The 21865-nt window shown below is 41.4% G+C and overlaps 1 protein-coding gene across 4 annotated transcripts in view; it reads right to left on the bottom strand.

Annotated features, from left to right (window-relative positions):
• Positions 1-1627: 1627 nt before the first annotated feature.
• The window catches only part of SNX27 (sorting nexin 27), an 85746-nt gene continuing 65508 nt past the window's right edge, over positions 1628-21865 (bottom strand). For 3 of the 4 annotated variants that reach the window (XM_023213731.2, XM_023213728.2, XM_023213732.3), the window contains 5 exons: positions 14298-14387; positions 3615-3764; positions 3159-3287; positions 2725-2784; positions 1628-1832 (listed from right to left, as the gene is read on the bottom strand). In XM_023213731.2, coding sequence (XP_023069499.1) covers positions 1785-1832; positions 2725-2784; positions 3159-3287; positions 3615-3764; positions 14298-14387 — 477 coding nt within the window. In that variant the 3' untranslated portion in view covers positions 1628-1784. Of the gene's footprint in view, positions 2617-2724; positions 2785-3158; positions 3288-3614; positions 3765-14297; positions 14388-21865 lie in introns of all 4 variants that reach the window. The other variant, XM_023213730.3, reaches the window with a different exon arrangement.

The following is a 21865-nucleotide window of genomic DNA, read 5'->3' as shown; positions in this document are numbered from 1 at the left end:
AGTTATGGGTGGTTATTGGTCAGGAATGGAGGAGGTAAAACCTCATGTACACAGGGCATTGCTTGCTTTCTTTCCTCTATGTAAGTCCAACCTGTGTGCCTAAGGTATCAGTTTAACTCTGGTCCCAAGTACTATCCCTGCTGCAAAAAAGGCAGGGAAGGACACAGCAGCTCATGCCTGTAATCCCAGCACTCTGGGAAGCTGAGACAGGAGGATCACCTGAGGCCAAGAGTTTGAGACCAGCCTGGGCAACATAGTGAGACCCTGTCTCTACAAAAAAATTTTAAGAAGAATTAGCCAGGTGTGGTAGTGCACACCTGTAGTCCCAGCTACTCAGGAGGGTGAGGCGGAAGGATCACCTGAGCCTAGGAATTCAAGGTAACAGTGAGCTATGATCATGCCACCACACTCCAGTCTGGGTGACAGAGTTTAAGACCCTGTGTCGGCCGGGCGCGGTGGCTCAAGCCTGTAATCCCAGCACTTTGGGAGGCCGAGATGGGCGGATCACGAGGTCAGGAGATCGAGACCATCCTGGCTAACGCGGTGAAACCCCGTCTCTACTAAAAATACGAAGAAAAACTAGCCGGGCGAGGTGGCGGGCGCCTGTAGTCCCAGCTACACGGGAGGCTGAGGCAGGAGAATGGCGTGAACCTGGGAGGCAGAGCTTGCAGTGAGCTGAGATCCGGCCACTGCACTCCAGCCTGGGCGACAGAGTGAGACTCCGTCTCAAAACAAAAAAAAAAAGACCCTGTCTCAGGGAAAAAAAAAGGGCAAGGAAAACAGGAAATTACTACCATGAAGCGTTTCAGGTTCAGGTTCCCATGGCACCAACCTCCTGAGCCCACGCGCAACTCCACTCAGGGCTGGTTGAGGGAAAGCATACTGAGGTTCTAGGAAAGCAGGAAGGAGGTGCAGTATGTGGCTAGAAAGCCAGGAGTGAGAGAAACAGATGGATCAGAAAAACTGTCATGGAATCAAGAGACCATACCAGGACTTTAGGCTCTCCCTGCAGAACTACAGCCTGTTAACCTTGAAAAACACACCTCTTTCTCCTCCCCAACACCCTCTTGGAAGATAAAGAAACTATACTCCCTGTTCCTCAGACTCTATGGCAACCCATGAGCCGGAATCTATACTCGATACAAAAAAGGGGCAAAAATCCAAGCAGGTTGTAAACTTTTCAAGTCCTTCATGAGGAGAGGTATTTTTCCCTGTAAAATGCTTTTTTTTTTTTCCTTTTTAAAGTTTGTTTCAAAATAAAGAGAGTACGAGAGAGGTCATGGATTCTAGTGATAGGTGTGTAAAAACACAAGCTAAAAAAGGTACTGCCATCAATATGAAATTTAAAAAGAAATATATATATGTATATACGTTCAGCTAATTTGTGTATATATAATTTTTACATACATACATATATATGTCTGAACAGTGCAAATGGATGAAGTTCATAGTTCCAGTTTTAAAAATATAGTACAAGGAGAGGCTGTTGGTATGAGGCCCAGGTGAAAGGACAAAGATACCTTTGGCAAGTTGGTTGGGCTTATTTTCTTTTCCTGTCTTAACTCAGTTGACTTCTGGTGCTGACCAATCTGCTGTTTACTACCACCTCAATTCCAGAGACATGAAATTCAGAGGGGGTTATTAATAATATTTAGTTTAGGGCTTTTGAATATAATGACTTTAACTCTTTCTCTTCTTTTGTGTTAATGGTTACTCTGTCTGAAATGGGACATGAAAGGAGTAAGAGGATGGGGGTGAAAGGAAGGGAAGGGGATAAGGAAAGGCTAGGTGGCCACATCTCTCTGCTGTGACCTCGCCATCTGGAAAATGTTCTGAAAGGAAAAAAAAAAAAAGAGTTACTGGGAAGCCACATCTCCTCTTATCTGGAGACAACTCCTCAAACAGAAGCTAAAAAGGTACGCCTGGATGACTCAATCTGATTGGCCGCATCTCTCCTGATGTAACTTCTCATCTAGAATCATAGCCTTTTAGAGCCGGAAGGGACCTTGGATATTAATTACGTGGTTTAGTCTTCCTGTTTCACAGAAGAGAAAACTGAGAGCTAGGGAGGCTGATTTACCCAAAATTACACAGAGGAAAAAAAAGCCAGGAGAAAACCCAGATAAAATTCCCAGAGCCCAATGTTCTTTCTACTGCACGCACTAAGAATATACATTTTCATGTTATTGACTTGACCTCCTGATTCTTTCAAAGATTTTCTTTGAGAATAAGTAGCTAATTATTCAGAATCTTCCAAATTCTGTTCCAGCACTGGCACATACAGACAGCAGTAAAGCAACAGCAAACACCTTCCCTCACACACACACATTCTTGGTTCGCCTAGAAAGACTGCCAGGACTCATCCAGTCAGACGGCTACAACTGAGGACAGCTTCCCCTGCGGGTCAGGAACAACATGGAGGGTGATCTGATTTAAAAAACTGGCAGAGGAGGGTCCATGAAGTCATGAGAGATGGAAGAGCCTGTAGCCAATGTCCACCCTCTAGACAAGGGAAGAAGCAGGGCTTTTATGCACAACCCGTTCACCATCCAGAGGCCAACCTTGCTGGAAGAATGTCCTGGCTCACATGAGATAATCAGTCTCTAACTAATATTCCTAGAAAGACAGAGATGGAGGTGAGGGTCCCAGGTATTTGGCCACAGGCCTATAAATTTTAAAGACACAAAAAGATGAAAGGTCAATTCAAGAACTGTTCAGAATTACCTCTTTTCTCCACTTGAGCTCGCAGAACACCCTCTCGAAGCACTCATGCATGTAATTGAACTGAAAAAAAAGGTGGTGACAATCACTAACTTCTCAAGAGAAGGCACCTCAGGACTGTGCCTTTGAACTCCTGTCCCCAGTCATCCCATCTTCCAAATTCAGTCTACAGAAAAACCCTGACAAGTACCACAAAACTCAGGCCTGGTTCATCCACTATTCTCTAGCTCCTTCTAGTGGTAACTATGAGCCAAGTGGAACAGGAAATTGCCAATTCCAGTCAGGCCTAAAGCAGACAGGATGAATCTGGGGGCTCCAGGATTCAAACAGGTTCAGATCTCAAGACAACTACTAGCTCTATCTCTCTCTCCATTTATGCATTTAGCTGGGAAAAAAAAAAAACTAAGTCCCAGTTACTTTCCTCAAATTGCACTCACATATGGCGTGAAGATTTTAACCCATCGGGGCTTCTTCTCTCCTCGTGCATATTCGAAACAGAAGGCCATCCCTTCTTCATCTGTGTCCCATCGCTGCATCTCATCCCATTCAAATGCAATTACCTGGTTCTGGACAACCAAGACAAGGGAGTAAGGTACAGTCTGTGTTTCAGAGTGCTAGGGAACTGAGGTAGGGGGTTCTGAACCAGGAGACAGAAGAGAAATGAATGGAGATGTCTGCATCCCTTCAGAGAAAGGATTGTGACAGAAGAATACAAATCAGTGGAAGCAGTCAATGAAGTTGAGGATCAGTGTGGATTCCGTGCCTGTTTATCTGCCCAGTCAAAACACAATTTTGATTTCATTTCCCTCTAAAAAGGAATTAAAATGTCACAAGCAAGTGAGCATCAAAGTATCTCCAGTCCTCGTAGCCAGAGCCCTATGCCGAAAACTCACCTCCAGCTGTCCTTCTTCAGTGCAGGCATGCAGTTTAAAGTGCGTGATGCTGATGGCTGTGATAACGTGCCCCTTCCTCCTGGAGTCACAGGCACAGTGGGGAAAGATGATTTCATTGTAGCCCTCACAAGTCCTTAGCATGTTGAGGTACTGAAAAAAAAGAAAAGAAGGAAGGAGAAAAAGGGTTACTATGGTACTAAACACAATGAAGAGCTATTGAGATGTGCAAGAAAAAGAACAGAGTATTCTCACCCAACAACCTGAAGACCTGGCCTCTGGTCTCACACCCATCCCTAAGTTGGGAAAGGACTCTGAGACAATTATTTTCATTTTTTGAGACCAGGTCTTGCTCTGTCACTTAGACTGGAGTGCAGTGGCATGATCTTGGCTCACTGAAACCTCAACCTCCAGGGTGCAAGCAATCCTCCCACCTCAGCCTCCAGTGATCCTCCTGCCTCAGCTCCCAAGTAGCTGGGACCACAGGCACACACCACCACACCCAGCTAATTTTTTGATTTTCTGTAGAGAGAGGGTCTCTCTATGTTACCCACGCTGGTCTTGAACTCCTGGGCTCAACTAATCCTCCCACCTCAGCCACTCAAAGTGCAAGGGTTACAGGCGTGAGCCACTGGGCCTGGCTAACAATTCTTTATCCCACTTTCAACTTCTGCCTTGGTTTTTTTTTTTTTTTTTTTTTTGCCATAAGTAAGGAAACAACACCTTCATACTTCCAACCCTCCTTTCTCTACTTCAGAAAGATACGGGCCAGGTGCAGTGGGTCACGCCTGTAATCCCAACACTTTGAGAGACCAAGGTGGGTGGATCAAGAGGTCAGGAGATCAAGACCATCCTGGCTAACACAGTGAAACCCCGTCTCAATGGAGTGCAGTAGCATGACCATGTCTTACTACAGCCTCAAATACCTCAAATACCTAATAATACAAAAAATTATCTGAGCGTGGTGCCACACGTCTGTAGTTTCAGCTACTCAGGAGGCTGAGGTAGGAGAATCACTTGAACCCAGGAGGCAGAGGTTGCAGTGAGCTGAGATCGTGCCACTGCACTCCAGCCTGGGAGACAGAGCAAGACTCTGTCTCAGGGAAAAAAACAAAAACAAAAACCCAGAAAAACAAAAAGACACACAGATGAAAACCAGAAGATATACTATAACCAGGACTCACAGGGCTAGAAGGGGTCTCACAATTCTGTTTAGTCTGATCCTCTATTTTCATTGTAATCAAGGGATGGGAATCTAATCTATCCTTACAATTAGGAAAGGGAATAAATATTTCTCTCTCTCTCTTTTTTTTTTTTTTTTTTTGATACGGTGATACGGAGTCTTGTTCTGTCGCACAGGCGGGAGTGCAGTGGCCCGATTTCAGCTCACTGCAAGCTCCGTCTTCCGGATTCACGCTATTCTCCTGCCTCAGCCTCCTGAGTAGCTGGGACTACAGGCGCCCGCCACCAAGCCCAGCTAATTTTGGGTTTCACTGTGTTAGCCAGGATGGTCTCCATCTCCTGACCTCATGATCCACCCGCCTCAGCTTCCCAAAGTGCTGGGATTACAGGCATGAGCCACCGTGCCTGGCGATAGTATTTCTCCTTATTCCTTTTGCAATCAAAAGTTACAGTGATCTGTAGTAAGGATTAAGCTACCCCAAATCTCATACTTACAAAATGTTAAAACTGAAAGAGACTTCAAAAATGAGTCATTTTATGGGAACTCAGAGTAAGATGAGACTAGCCTGCAGTCACAAGTAATAATAAGTGGCACAACTAGGACTAGAACCCAAGTTTAATTTCCAGGCCTCTGTTCCTTTTACTGTCACCGACTAGTCCCCAAATCAACCCCATTGTCCCCTGGGTCTCCAGTATATATGGTTCCTTAAAAAGTATCTGGACCAAAATAAAGTGCCACATATGACTCTCACAGTTACAACACGGCAAAACTAATCCAGAGGGGCCAGGTGCAATGCTCACACCTGTAATCCCAGTAACTTTGGGAGGCTGCAGCAGGAGGACTGCTTGAGCCCAGGAATTTGAGACCAGCGTGGGCAACACAGTGACACCTTGTCTCTACAAAAAAATTCAAAATTAGCTAGGTATGGTGATATGTGCCTGTAGTCCTAGCTATCTGGGAGGCTTAGGCAGGAGGATAGGTTGAGCTCAGGAGTTCAAGGCTGCAGTGAGACATGGTCATGCCACTGCACTCCAGCCTGGGCAACAGAGCAAGTTCCCATCTCTTTATTTGTTTGTTTATTTATTTATTTATTTAAATTGAGACAGAGTCTCACTCTGTCACCCAAGCTGGAGTGCAGGGGTGTGACCATGTCTCACTGCAGCCTCCGCCTCCCAGGTTCAAGCAATTCTCATGCCTCAGCCTCCTGGGTACCTGGGACCACAGATGGGCGCCACCACACCTGGCTAATGCTTTGTATTTTTAGTAGAGACAGGGTTTCGCCATGTTGGCCAGGCTGGCCTCGAACTCCTGGCCTCAAGTGATCTGCCTGCCTCGGCCTCCCAAAGTTCTGGGATTACAGGTGTGAGCCACCGTGCCTGGCCTAGAGGTGCAACAATATTTCAATCACATCATTTTTCTTCCCTCCCTCCTTCTATCACCCTATTACACCTTCTCTTTTTTATTGTCCTTCCTAGATCAGTGATAAACATGGATACTGCTTAATCCTGCCATTAGCACTATAAACAAAAGAAACCTCTGACTCCTATACTTTGGTAAATATGACAGGGGTGGGTGGTACAGAACAGAATAGAACTCTTCTGGGGTTATAATAAACAGCAATGCCTGAAACACAGAGGAGTGATTAAGAGGCCCAGACTACCCTGGGCTTGAATCCTGGCCCCATTACTTCCATTACTTCCTAACTGTGCAACCTTTCGTAAGTTACTTTAAGGCAGGCAAATTACTTAATCCCAGGTGCCTCAGTTTCCTCTTCCATAAAAGGGAAATAATAATAGCATCTATACCACAGCGTGATTTGTGAGCATTAAATACAGAGTATTTGGCTGGGCATGGTGGCTCACACTTGTAATCCCAACACTGGGAGGCTGAGGTGGGAGGATCACTTGAGCCCAGGAGGTAGAGACCAGCCTAGGCAATACAGTGAAACCCCATCTCTACAAAACAACAACAACAACAACAACAAAAAATTTGCCAGGCACCTGCAGTCCTAGCTACTTGGGAGGATGAGGTAGGAGGATTGGTTGAGCCTAGGTGGTCAAGGCTATGATGGCACCACTGCACTCCAGCCTGGCTGAGATTGCACCACTGCACTCCAGTCTGGGTGACAGAGCAAGACCCTGTCTCAAAATAAGAAATAAAAATAAAAAGATATTTAACATAGTACTCAGCCATAATTAGGAATTTAATAAATGACAGCTAAAATAAACTTTTTAAAGTATCTGGAAATTAATATGGACATAGAAAAAAAAAAAGTATCTGGAAATTACTTTTAAAAATTCCTGGGGTGAGCTTCAAGTCAGTGACAGTAAAACAAACAAACAAATCTCCTAGGGGAAGAAAGCATATGAGTGAAACAGAGGCAACATGAATGGCAGAAAGTCGAAGGCTATTGAAGCAGGGTAATGGGTACATGGGGACTAATTGTATTTTTCTTTCAACTTCTTTATGTATTTCAAAATTTACACAGCTGGGTGTGGTGGTTCATGCCTGTGATCCCAGCACTTTGGGAGGCTGAGGCAGGCAGATCACCTGAGGTCAAGAGTTCGAGACCAGCCTGGCCAACATGGTGAAACCCCATTTCAATAAAAATACAAAAATTAGCCAGGCGTAGTGGCATGCACTTGTAATTCCAGCTACACGAGAGGCTGAGGCAGGAGAACTGCTTGAACCTGCAAGGTGGAGGTTGCAGTGAGCCAAGATTGTGCCACTGCACTCCAGCCAGCCTGGGCAACAGAGTGAGACTCCATCTCAAATACACACAACAAAATGTTAAAAAAAAAAAAAAAAAAAAAGAACATCCTAGCAATCAGGCCTCTGGCACTCAATTCAAGCCATCTTCCTAACATAGTCATCAGAAACTTTACTGCTCAATAAGCAGCAATTCTGCTCCAGGACACTTAACACCTCTGCAAATGCCAGTGGGTGCTGTTGACCCTTGAAACTAGTTCTACTCATGTCCTTTAACAAAACAAGATTACATATAGCACATTTGTTGAGAGTTCTCTTCGTTGAGAGGTACCACTACTATTTTTGACAAATATTTCTGCCACAATCTCTTATCGGGAGTTTTATTATAATACATCTTTTAAAAAGAGAGAAGCACGCCGACAAAGGCAGGGATTGGGAAAAGAGATCAGAAGCAGCATGAAGCTCTGAGTATCTTAAACTCTCTCTCTGACCCTGAGTAAGTTACTCTACCTGGGGTCTTCTCTTCTGCCATCTGGAAATAAAAGACATTGCTGCCATCCTGTCTTCCCTGATGCAGGGAAAAATATATGCACTGGAGCCTGACAAAAATGGGTTCAAATCACATTTTCAAATTCTAGTTCCACTTCTGACAAGCTATGTGATCTTAGGTAAGAATCTTAATCTCTCAGATTCCACTTCTCTGAAAAGTAGGAATAATATCTACAGGGTTGTTATAAGGAGAAAATGAGACTTCATATAAGTGCCTAGACCAGTCAGGCACATAATACGTGCCCTCTCCGTCCCCTCTGAATCAAAAGACTGCTTTTTCCCTCCGTATTCAAGAATGTAGTCCTTGAAAGCAAAAGACCTTCAGGGGACTTCTTAATGGCATAAGGTCTAAAAATAACCCAAGGGAAAACTAAGGGCACCTGTGCCCTTGGTGAGCCAATAAAGGTAAAGTCTCATTGGGAGACAAGGTTTTCAGAGAGCTCAGACTGGGAAGTATTTATCAGCATTAAGTGGGCAGTCCCTACATCCTTGGGCTTACACAAAGCCTCAAAGAAGAAGCATTTAAAATTTTACAGGAGGGGATCAGAAAAAACACCTATGGAGTACCATGCTTACTTCCTGGGTGACAAAATAATCTGTACACCAAACTCCCATGACATGCAGTTTACCTATGTAACAAACCTGCACATGTGTCCCTGAACCTAAAATAACTTTTAAAAAAAAATGTTTTTATATAAATCAAAAACTTATAAAAGAAAGGTGAATTTTTTTTCTTTTTCTTTTCTTTTTTTTGAGACAGAGTCTCGCTCTGTTGCCCAGGCTGGAGTGCAGTGGCACGATCTCAGCTCACTGCAACCTCCACCTCCCAGGTTCAAGCAATTCTCCTGCCTCAGCCTGAGTAGCTGGGACTACAGGTGTGCGCCACCACGCCCAGCTAATTTTTGTATTTTTTTTTGTTGTTGTTGTTGAGACGAAGTCTGGCTCTATCACCCAGGCTGGAGTGCAGTGGCCTGATCTCAGCTCACTGCAAGCTCCGCCTCCCGGGTTCCCGCCATTCTCCTGCCTCAGCCTCCTGAGTAGCTGGGACTACAGGCGCCTGCCACCTCGCCCGGCTAGATTTTTGTATTTTTTTAGTAGAGACGGGGGTTTCACCGTGTTAGCCAGGATGGTCTCGATCTCCTGACCTCGTGATCCGCCCGTCTTGGCCTCCCAAAGTGCTGGGATTACAGGCGTGAGCCACCGCGCCCGGCCAATTTTTGTATTTTTAGTAGAGAGGGGGTTGCACCATGCTGGTCAGGCTGGTCTCGAACTCCTGACTTCGTGATCTGCCTGCCTCGGCCTTCCAAAATGCTAGATCCAAAGTGCTAGGATTACAGGCATGGCTTAAAGCATATTTACATAAGGGTATTTAAAAGGGTATTTGGTATTTGAAACACCAAATCATCCTGCCCATTCTCCTTTCAGGAGAATGTGCCCACCTAAAGGTGATAAATACTACCCAGCTTGAGTCTCTCTGACCACCCTGTCTCCCAATGAGACTTGACTCTGTTATCTCACCAAGGACACAGGTTCCCTTACTTTAAGTTTTGAGTAACTAAATATGTATTCCGAATTATCTTCCTTTATAACATGTAGAAAGTGGCCCATTTAAGCCAGAGAATTGGAAAGGTATAGTACAGGACATTTTTTAAATGTTCAATATTCAGCAAGACAAATAAATACAGATATAGGGCAGTTTCTGATTTTTTTTCTTTTTTTTTTTTTTTTGAGACGGAGTCTCGTTCTGTTGCCCAGGCTGGAGTGCAGTGGCACCATCTTGGCTCACTGCAAGCTCCACCTTCCAGGTTCACGCCATTCTCCTTGCCTCAGCCTCCTGAGTAGTTGGGACTACAGGCGTCCGCCACCACGCCCGGCTAATTTTTTGTAGTTTTAGTCGAGACGGGGTTTCACCGTGTTACCCAGGATGGTCTCAATCTCCTGACCTCGTGATCTGCCCGCCTCGGCCTTCCAAAGTGCTGGGATTATAGGCGTGAGCCACCGCGCCTGGCCGACAGTTTTTAAAGCAGAGACTCAATGCTTAACAGAGCAGAACACTTTAGGTGAATGTGTTAAGGTCCACTCCAGAGAACTCTGTCTTCTCCCAAACAACCTGCCAAGGGTCAATCAGGTCCAAAATAGAAGTAAGGGACTGAGAAGAACCTCAAGAGCCAACTCTCCCAAAACCAGAATCAGAGTAGTGATTCTGAAGCACCTAATGTTCCAGAATCACCAGTGTGCTTTTTAAAAATAAAGTTCCCTAGGACCTACCCCCACAGATTCTGGCTTAGTAAATGTGGAGTGGAGTCTAGAAATCTGCATTTTAAGTAGCTTCAAAAGTGTCTTCCATGTAAGTAGACTGGAGACCATACTTCGAGAAAAACTGACATACATGCTGCCTTGTGTGAAATCAATACAAATTATGTAGAGAAACACAAAAGCTCTTTATTTATCTGTTCAACAATGGCAAAATCAGGCCACTTCAACATAAGAAAAGCATAATTTACACATGTCTATTGTTTGTGTGAGGAGAGAGAAAGGGAGGGAGAGAGGAAGGAAGAGAAGAGAAAACATTATTTCTTGTATATTATATTCTCAATCATCCAAATTTGAGATTCAGTCTAATTTTGTAATTAAGTATAAAACAAAAAATGTTTTTGATCACACTGGGTATTATAAACTATGCACAGATGTGAGCTCTCTTCTGTATTTGGAGATTTGGAGGACAGGGGAACTTACACAAAGCTTATTTACCTTCTAAGGATCTTGGTGTATTTTGTCAAGATTCTACTTAATAGCTGATAATCTGAATATCCCGGTTTTACAGAAAAGAAACTAAAACTGAGAAGTTCATTGTGTTGCTGCAGGTCTCACAGTGATGTGACAACTACTAATTGTAGTCACCTCACCTAATCGTAGGCCTGTTCACCATACTTAGTTGCCATGTTTAATGGCATCAAGGCCTATGGGCTCAGAAGGGCCCATGTGAGAAGTTTCAATGTATTGACCATGAGCTAATATTGGCTAGGCTAATGCCTTTGAACACTGATACTTGAATACATATTATACTTATAAAATTCAAACTTTGATCAGATTTTCTTCAAAATCTGACTATCATATCATGTGGCTAGTACCCAGAAATACGTTGGCACTAGGTTTTCAAGACAATCTAATTCCACAAACGTTTAAGCCTATTTTATAACAATGGCAAAAGACCATGGGGAAACATATCTGTCTATCAACTATACTTGAGTTTTTACCTGGGTGATTACAAAATATAAACAAGTCTAAAAATGACTTCATAATAGGTTACTGTGCTCATTAAATTCAGATTTTCTATATTTTGCCACAGCAAAACGCAAACCTATTTAATTCTCTCACACCTTGCACTGTGCCTGGCACGTACTTGGTACTCAACAAATATGTTTTGTTGAATGCATAGATGGAAAGATAGTGTGTTTGGAGTACTATAAATGCAAAGAAACAGTATGTATTCCACACTGGTATTAGGAGAAGGCCTTATGAAATTATTTTGATTCTATTAACTTTTCAGAAACGAGAAAACTTTGTTGGCTTTGGCAAAGGCAAAGGATTACTGCAGAAGTTGATGGCCCGTTAGTATTTGGCCCTTTTCACCAAAAAGATGCAAATGTAGTATGAGTCCGAATCATGCATTAATATATAGAAGACAATGCATTATCTTAAAGAACAGGTGAAGTCGTGTTTTAAAATTCTGTCTCACAAATAGCAAAATTCTTCTAACCAAAATCCTGACAAGATTTAATTACATTTAAAAGATTTTACATTTTCTATGTCAGCCTGCTGATACATAGAACATTGGTAAGATGGCTCCCTGATCTCTGGCAATTTTCTAAGGTAAAGAGATTTATTACTTTTCATCATATAAGTGACTAAAATAACTAACTTAGCTAGATATAAGATTACAGGCTAAGTTCAATGGCTGACTGGTTTGCTTTTTTGTTGTTGTTGTTGAGATGGAGTCTCACTGTGTTTCCCAGGCTGAAGTGCAGTGGCAAAATCTTAGCTCAGTGCAACCTTCGCCTCCCGGGTTCAAGTGATTCTCTGGCCTCAGCCTCCTGAGTAGCTGGGATTACAGGCGCATGACACCACACCCAGCTACTTTTTGTATTTTTAGTAGAGATGGGGTTCCACCATGTTGGCCAGGCTGGTCTCAAACTCCTGACTTCAGGTGATCCACCCGCCTCAGCCTCCCAAAGTGCTGGGATTATAGGCGTGAGCTACCGCGCCCCACAGCTGTTTGCACTCTTATTCCAACCCAATTAATGTACATGAATCAATATTTTCTCCTGAAAAGTACACAGAAGGTCCAAAATAATTCAAATGATTTATCAGAATCATTACTAAAGAATGAAAATGATACAGGTGGTCACTAACTTACAATGGTTAACTTAATGCTTTTTTGATTTTATGATGCTGTGAAAGCAATGTGTGTGCAGTAGACACTGTATTTCAATTTTTTTAAAAAACTTTTCTGCTGTCTTTACAAGTACCTCAAATTTTTGTTCAAAACTTTAAATAACTTTAGGCCTGGCACAGTGGCTCACGCCTGTAATCCCAGCACTTTGGGAGGCCGAGGCAAGTGGTTCACTAGAGGTCTGGAGTTCGAGATCAGCCTGGCCAACATGGTGAAACCCTGTCTCTACTAAAAATACAAAAATTAGCCAGGTGTGGTGGCGGGTGCCTATACTCCCAGCTACTGGGGAGGCTGAGGAAGGAGAATCGCTTGAGCCTAGGATGCAGAGGTTGCAGTGAGCTGAGATCACGCCACTGTACTCCAGCCTGGGTGACACAGCGAGACTCAGTCTCAAAAAAAAAAAAAACAAAAAAAAAAAACCAGTTTAAATAACTTCATTCTAAAATAGGCTTTGTGTTAGATGATTTTGCCTGACTGTAGGGTAATACATGTTCTGATCACATTTAAGGCAGGCTAGGCTAAGCTATAATGTTTGGTAGGTTAGGTGTATTAAATGTATTTTTGATTTAATATTTTCAACTTAAGATGTGTTTACTGGGATGTAACCCCATTGTAAGTTGAGGAGCATGTGTAATTGAAAAAACTTCGATTACATGTGAATCCATCAAGAGAGAAATTTTAAAATGTTATAATGAGTAGAAATTTTTATGTGTTCTTTACTAATTTTATTTTTGACAATTTCCATCCCTGTATCTATGGCAGATACAAATTGAAAACGAATTTAAAGCCATTTAAGGAATACTCTAGGCAGCCCTGTTCAGCAAAACTTTCAGTGATGATGAAAATGTTCCATACCTGCACAGTCCAATACGCTAGCTATTCACTGTGCACATACGGCTGCTTAGCACTGAAATGTGGCTAGAGCAGCTATAGAACTGAATTTTAAATTGTATTTAATTTAAATGAATTTAAATTTATATTTAAATACCTACATGAGTCTAGTAGCTATTGAATCAAATAGCATAATTCTAGGATCATATACTAACCAAGAGCACTACAGAGCATAAATGTTTTAAGCAACTGCAGAAATCGAAGCTGTAAAAACAAATGATTTTGCTATTGCTAAATCATGACTAAAATAATTTCTAATGTTAAAAAGCTAAATATCAGTTCTTATACAATCTTACCTATATTCCATTGTAATGTTTTATAGAACTTTTGTTGTATTTAATCAAAAAAGTTATTATTAATAAAAAAATTATAGGTCAGGCTCAGTGGCTCATTCCTGTAATCCCAGCACTTCGAGAGGCCGAGGCAGGTGGATCACCTGAGGTCAAGAGTTCGAGACCAGCCTGGCCAACATGGCAAAACCCTGTCTCTACTACAAATACAAAAATTAGCTGGGTGTGGTGGCGCATGCCTGTAGTCCCAGCTACTCGGGAAGCTGAGACAGGAGAATCGCTTGAACCCAGGAGGCAAAGGTTGTAGTTAGCCTAGATGGTGGCACTGCATGCTTCAGCCTGGGCAACACAGCAAGACTCTGTCCCTCCCCCCAACCCCACCCCCCTAAAAAATAGTAATAAAATTATGTACCAATATACAGTAATTCAAGATCTTTGTGTGTTAGATGGAGAAACACAATGGACTTTGCATCAAGGCCCCTATTCCCCTCCTTTTTAAAAATTAGTTAAGCCACTAACCACATTGTAATCCTTTCAAAAATGACTGGAACAATAGGTTGAAAAGGTAGGAAGGGGCATTTTATAAAGGGATTATGGGGACATAAACTTACCATGACCATTTTTCTTTGTTCGTATAGCTTCTGTAATTGGTAGGACTTTTCTTCTGCTTTGATGTAACCTTTCTTCACATCATCGACTGCCTATCACCAAAACAGAAGTAGAGAAGAAAGGAGTCTAAAAATCGTTATTATGTACATTCTCAATGAAAACAGATACAGATGCATTTTCAGAAAATCTCTTGTCCACTTGGACCACCATCATTACCAGTGAACTCTGCCATGTGTCCAGGGATATGGTCTGGCTCTGTGTCCCCACTCAAATCTCATCTCAAATTGTCATCCCCACTTGTCGAGGGAGGGACCCAGTGGGAGGTGACTGGATCATGGTCTGGTTTCCCCATGTTGGTCTCGTGATAGTGAGGGAGTTCTCACAAGATCTGATGGGGTTTTTTTGTTTATTTTGAGACAGTCTGGCTCTGTCACCCAGGCTGGAGTGCAGTGGCACAATCTCGGCTCACTGAAACCTCCGCCTCCCGGGTTCAAGTGATTCTCCTGCTGCAGCCTCCTGAGTAGCTGGGACTACAGGCATGAGCCACCACACCCAGCTAATTTTTGTATTTTTAATAGAGATGGGGCGTCACCAAGTTGGCCAGCCTAGTCTCGAACTCTTGACCTCAAGTCATCTGCCCGCCTCGACCTCCCAAAGTGCTAGGATTATAGGCATGAGCCACCGCACTTGGCCTAGATCTGATAGTTTTAAAAATAGCAGTTCCCCCTGTGTGTGCTTGCTCTCTCTCTCGTCGCCTTATGAAGAAGGAGCTTGCTTCCCCTTCACCTTGTGCCATGATTGTAAGTTTCCAGAGACCTTCCCCAGCCGTGCGAAACTGTGAGTCAATTAAACTTCCTTTCTTGTACTTTGGGAGGCTGAGGCAGGTGAATCACAAGGTTAGGAGTTCGACACCAGCCTGGCCAACATGATGAAACCCTGTCTCTACTAAAAATACAAAAAATTAGCTGGGCACGGTGGCAGGCACCTGTAATCCCAGCTACTCAGGAGGGTGAGGCAAGAGAATCATTTGAACCCAGGAGGCAGAGGTTGCAGTGAGCTGAGAATGCCACTGCACTCCAGCCCAGGTGACAGTGCAAGACTCCATCTCAAAAAAGCACAAACCAAACAAAACCTTCCTTTTTTTATAAATTACCTAATCTCAGGTAGCAGCATCTTTACAGCAGTGTGAAAATGGACTAATACATCCAGTAACAAGTATACTAATTGGAATACCTAGCATTTAAAGAATATCTGGCATGGCATTGTTTTAGGTATATGTGAGAGATCTGTTTTCTCATGTCAGGGGACTTAAATTTCAGTTATTTTATACATGTGTAAACAATTAGAGAGCACTGAAAGATGGTATATAATGCTGTATTACAATGTAATAGCAAACATGTATGGTACAGACAGTGATATAGGCAGTCAGAATGGAAGCACTTACTGATAATTACAGTTATCAGGGACGCCTTGGGTGGATCCCCAAAGAATAGAATGAAGAAGAGAAACTATAAGCTAAAGTTAGGAAACAGGAATGAGTCTGTGCTTAAATAATTTGAGAAAACAAATTTGCCTGATTTAAATAAGGGAATAGGAGACAATGAAAGATAATGCTGGATAGGCAGACTAACAATAGATTACGAAAAATCCTAAAAAGTAGGCACAGGAATTTAGACTTAAGGAAATAACAGGGAGCTAAAATAAGCAATAAAAAATGGCTTCTTCTTTATTAAAGAAAGTTTGATTTGTGTTTGAAAGCCACATGAATTAACCTGAAGACAGAATGAAATAAGGAAGGTCAATGATGTTATGATACTTAAGGTAGAAATCACTTCCCAGAGTCTTTTAAGGAAAAATAGTTGGATAGGCAAATGAGTTCAAGATTAAGTCAAGAGGGCCAGGCGCGGTGGCTCACGCCTGTAATCCCAGCACTTTGGGATGCCGAGACGGGTGGATCACGAGGTCAGGAGATTGAGACCATCCTGGCTAACACGGTGAAACCCCCTCTCTACTAAAAATACAAAAAATTAGACGGGCATGGTGGTGGGCGCCTGCAGTCTCAGCTACTCAGGAGGCTGAGGCAGGAGAATGGCGTGAACCCAGGAGGCAGAGCTTGCAGTGAGCCAAGATTGTGCCATTGCACTCCAGCCTGGGCGACAGAACAAGACTCTATCGTTAAAAAAAAAAAAAAAAAAAAATTAAGTCAAGAGACGAATTCAACTTTTAGTTCTGTCACCTACCAATGTGCATTTGCATAAGTCATGTAAACCCTTCCACTGTGTAAAACTGGAATACCTTACAGGTGTACAAGAAAAAGATGACAGATGTTAAGAGTTTTGTAAAGTATATATCAGTAGCTATTATTAGTATCATTTAGCTATTAAGTTCTTCTAAGAACCGTACAAGGATATGAATGTCCTGCCAGGAAGTGACTAACAGAAAGATTATGCCAGTCTCTCCCCAATCCTGGCCATACAAGTGAGGGCTCACTTAGGCACCGAGGATTATAGCCACAGAGGGGATATTTAAGAAGAACTACCATGCAATGTCAATGTCCTGAAGATCCTGAACACTTTCCTCTTCATCACCAAAACACTGTACTGCTCCAGCCAAATTTAAACCAATTATTGAAAAGCCAGCAGAAAAGTAGAGGGGTGAAATAAACAATACTGGTCTATCCAGTTTCCAAAGAAACTTACAGTGTTATTTAGCTCAGGGAAAAAAGGCTTTACAATTTTTTCTTTATTTCTGTATTGTTTAGATGAGAGTAAGAATAATATAAGAATACTGTCTTTCTGTTTTGTTTTTACTCCTAATGCCTAGACCTATGTCTGACTCACAACAGTACTAATATTTGATGAACACTTTCCCAAAGCAGAGGTGGGTCACAGTGATTATCTACTCCAGCAATTCCAAGTGAGCTCTTTTACACACAGGGCAGTAAAAATGGTCTTCTTTCATTTCTAATCAAGAAATTGCTTACCCAGGTGTGGTGGTTCATGCCTGTAATCCCATCATTTTGGGAGGCGGGAGGATCACTTGAGATCAGGAGTTCAAGACTAGCCTGGTCAACATGCTGAAATCCCATTTCTACTAAAATACAAAAATTAGCCAGACATGGTGGAAAGAGCAGGAAATCCCAGCAACTCAGGAGTGTGAGGAAAGAGAATCACTTGAACCCGGAAGACAGAGGTTACATCTCCGTGAACCAAGATCATGCCACTGCATTCCAGCCTGGGAGACAGAGCAAGACTCTCTCTCAAAACAAAAAAAAAGATTGCACTGCTTGACTGACTCAGTGGAAAACACAAATATCACCACCCTAGTTTCCTTTTCTTCTTAACATTTTTAAATTAAAGTAAAAGATATATATAGTTTTAAAAAACAAAACAAAAGTTCTAAAAGGTTCCTAATAAAAACAGCAGCCTCTTGATCCCAGAGCCTCATTCCACAAAAGCAACTACTTTTAGGCACTTTAAGCAATTTCTTGTGATAATCCTTCCATAATTCTAAATGGCATGCTTACATTGACAATTCCTGACTTACCAATTTTAGACATTGTTGACTTACTGTTTTGAAAATATTTGGCTTTAACTCTCTTGTAGCACCCAAACACTCCCACTTCCTCTTCCCCCAACTTTTCGATAAAAAATTAAATACTCAATAACTGCATTATTATAAATATGTAAACACTGTTCACAGCTAAGCTGTATACTCTGCTATGACTTCCTTTCTTGCATAATTTTTTACTTCCTGAAGTTAAATGCCTCGTGTTTTTGTTGGTAACTTCCCATGTACCTATCACCAATTTTTCTTCTACAATAACCAAATATCAAAACCCTTTTACTTAGACATTCATTTTCTAAAAACTGTCAATAATTGTCATCTGCTGTGGTATCCTCCCTTGTTCTCTTTGTCCTTGCAAGTTTATGCCTTTTAAAATTCCACTACTGCTACTTTTGTGAGCTTTCAGGAAACAAAAGCTTAAATGTGCGTACAATTTGCCAGGTTTAGCCTGCATTTAAATATGAATGATTAATTTCTACCTTATTAATTTTTTAAGGAAAAGGCTCATTATTTTCATTAGCATCTAACATATAATATCTCATCAATTTAAATGAATACATTATTTCATATTTTAACATTTCTGAAATTGGGATGTATCTTATAATCAATCAATGATGTATCAGTTTAATCTTTTTCTTATCAATACATAAAATAATGGTGCATCTTTTAATTGATAACATCTTAGAACTGTGAAATTCATTAAATATTCCTACCATCAAACTATGATACAAAAATAATTGAAATTAAGAGAAATTTAACATACTTTTCAAAAGATACAGTTGTTTACTTAGTCCATCAAAAAAGAGCTGCCAGGCACGGTGTTTGTGGCCAGGTGCGGTGGCTCATGCCTATAATCCCAGCACTTTGGGAGGCCAAGCTGGGTGGATCATTTGAGGCCAGGAGTTTGAGACCAGACTGGGCAACATGGTGGAACTCCATCTCTACTAAAAATACAAAAATTAGCTGGGCTTGGTGGTACACAACTGTAGTCCCAGCTACTCAGAAGGCTGAGGCATAAGAGTCACTGGAACCCAGGAGGCACAGGTTGTAGTGAGCTGAGATCATCCCACTACACTCCAGCCTGGGAGACACAGCAAGACTCTTGTCTCCAAAAAATAAAAAACAAAACAAAAAAATAAGTCATTTGAGATGGTGCAGTCACTATGGAAAACAGTATAGCAGTTCCTCAAAAAGTTGAAAATAGAATTGCCATATGATTCAGTAATCCCACTTCTGGGTATATTGAAAAAAGGATCTCAACAAGATATCTGCACACCCATGTTCATAGCAGCAGCGTTATTCACAATAACCAAGAAATGAAAGAAACCCAACTGCCCATGGATCAATGGATAAATTAAATGTGGTATATACATACAACATAATATTATTCAGCCTTAAAAAGGAAGGAAACCCTGTCGTATACTACCACAACACGTATGAAACTTGAGGACATTATGTTCAGTGAAATAAGCCAGTTATTACAAAGGCAAATAGTGTATGATTACACTTACATTAAATATCTCAAGTAGTCAAATTCATAGAAATAAAAAGCAGAATGGTAGTTGCCAAGGGGGAGGGGAAAACAGGGAGTTGTTTGATGAGTACAGAGTTTCAGTTTTAATCTTTTGCAAGATTAAAAGAGTTCTGGGCCAGGAGCAGTGGTTCACGCCTGTAATCCCAACATTTTGGGAGGCTGAGGTAAGAGGATCGTTTGAGGTCAGGAGTTCAAGATTATGGTGAGCTATGATCACAGCACTGCACTCCAGCCTGGGTGGCAGACTGAGATTCTGTCCCCTCCTTTAAAAAAACAGAGTTCTGGAGATCTGTTATGCAACATTGTGAATATACTTAACACTACTGAACTATATACTTAAAAATGGCTTAGAAATTTAAAAAACTATCAAATTGTATACCTTAAATATGTATAGTTTATTATATGTAAACTATACTTCAATAAAGCTGTTTAGAAATCATGTGAGGCAATAGGAAAGTTCAGAAAAGTTGCTGGATATAAGATACTGCTCCAAAAACAATAACTTTTCTATATACTTAAATACTTTTGTCTTCTAGTTTTATAATTTAAAAAGCAATTTCACATGCTCTGCCCTCAAATTTTGAAAAGCACTAAAAAAAACGGCCAGGTATGGTGGTTATGCCTGTAATCTCAGTGCTTTGGGAGATCAAGGCGGGAGGATTGCTTGAAGCCAGGAATTCAAGACCAGCCTGGGCAACATAGCGAGACTCCTTCTCAATTTTTTAAATAAAAAATACATTTAAAATAAAATAAACAAACCCACCTATGAGACACACCACTGTTCCCCTTTAACAGATGAGAAAGCAGATCTCAGCAATGTTATGCAAAGGATTTACCCAATGTAGAGCTTATACTTGAACCAGACATTCTGACTCCTAGCCAAAGATTTTTCTACTCCAAAAATACAAAGAAAAAATATTCCATTCATAATAGCAATAAAAATATAAAATACTTGGTGATTACTTTAATGGGGGCACTGGTAAAACATAAAACTATGTAACTTTTTTTGAGGAAACAAAAGTCAAGTTGAATAAAATAGATACTTTATGCATCTACTATTATAATACAACATTTAATTAAAATAGTGATTCTTCTTCAGTAAACTATAAATTTAACGAAATTCCAGTTGGAATAGTAATAGGATACTTTATAAAGTGTTATGAAATGGGTTAAAAATTATTTGAAAACATAAAATGGGAAAGAATATCAAGCCTTTTAAAAACAGAAGGCTTAGCCTTATCAGATATTAACATGTATTATACAGAAACAATCAAAAGGGAATACTGAGTCAAAAATAGAAACACAGATTAAGAGCAGAGAGATGCTAAACATAGGCCATTTATATATATAAACACACACACACACAAAGACAGGTAAAAATTTAACGAAAGACAAGTTAAGTATAATATATTAGAAATGAATCATTTAATGTATCCTGATGTGCTATGTGGATAGCAATATCAAGAAAATTTAACTTAGACCAACCGTTCACACTACACACCACAATAAACCTTGGGTAAATTAAAGCATTACATATTAAAAATAAAATATTGTGACAAAAGCACACTAACTATAAGTGTGCTATTGTCCTCTTATATTGAGGAAAGAAAATATTAGTAGAAATCACAATGGAAAAGATAGATAAACATTGTTATACAAAATGTTAAAACTTCTCTAAAACAAAAATCCTGGCTGGGCATGGTGGCTCACACCTGTAATTTCAGCACTTCAGGAGGCAGAGGCAGGCAGATCACTTGAGCCCAGGAGTTTGAGATGAGCCTAGCTGACATGGCAAAACTCTGTCTGTACAAAAAATACAAAAATTAGCTGGGTGTGGTGATGCATGCCTGTAGTCCCAGCTACTCAGGAGACTGAGGTGGGAGGATCACTTGAGCCCAGGAGGCAGAGGTTGCAGTGAGCCGAGACTGCGCCACTGCACTCCAGCCTCGGCAACAGAGCCAGACTCTGTCTCAAAAAAAAAAAAAAAAAAATTAATAGCACTAAGATAAAAAGAAAAACAATGGAACAGAGTAAATATCTATTAAAATGACAAAGACATAAAATTTAACAAAATACAGCAATTTTTGTACAGCAAGTTACAAAAACACTATCAATAAACAGCTTGTATTCAAAAGAAAAATACATCCAGGCACAGTGGCTCACACCGGTAATCCTAACACTTTGGGAGGACTGCCTGAGCCCAGGAGTTCAAGACCAGATGGGCAACATCGCAAGATCCTGTCTCTATTTTTTTAAAAAAGTAAAAATTAGCTGGACATGGTGGTGAGCACCTGTAGTTCTAGCTACTTGGGAGGCTGAGGTGGCAGGATCACCTGAGCCCAAGAGGTAGAGGACGCAGTGATCTATGATCACACCATTGCACTCCAGCCTGGGTGACAGAATGAGATCCTATTAAAAAAAAGAAGAAAGGGAAGGGGAGGGGAGGGGAGGGGAGGGGAGGGGGAGGGG

This window comes from Piliocolobus tephrosceles, chromosome 1 (assembly GCF_002776525.5).
Source record: "Piliocolobus tephrosceles isolate RC106 chromosome 1, ASM277652v3, whole genome shotgun sequence".
In the NCBI taxonomy this organism is placed as follows: domain Eukaryota; kingdom Metazoa; phylum Chordata; class Mammalia; order Primates; family Cercopithecidae; genus Piliocolobus; species Piliocolobus tephrosceles.
This window is presented reverse-complemented; position numbering and strand designations above follow the sequence as displayed.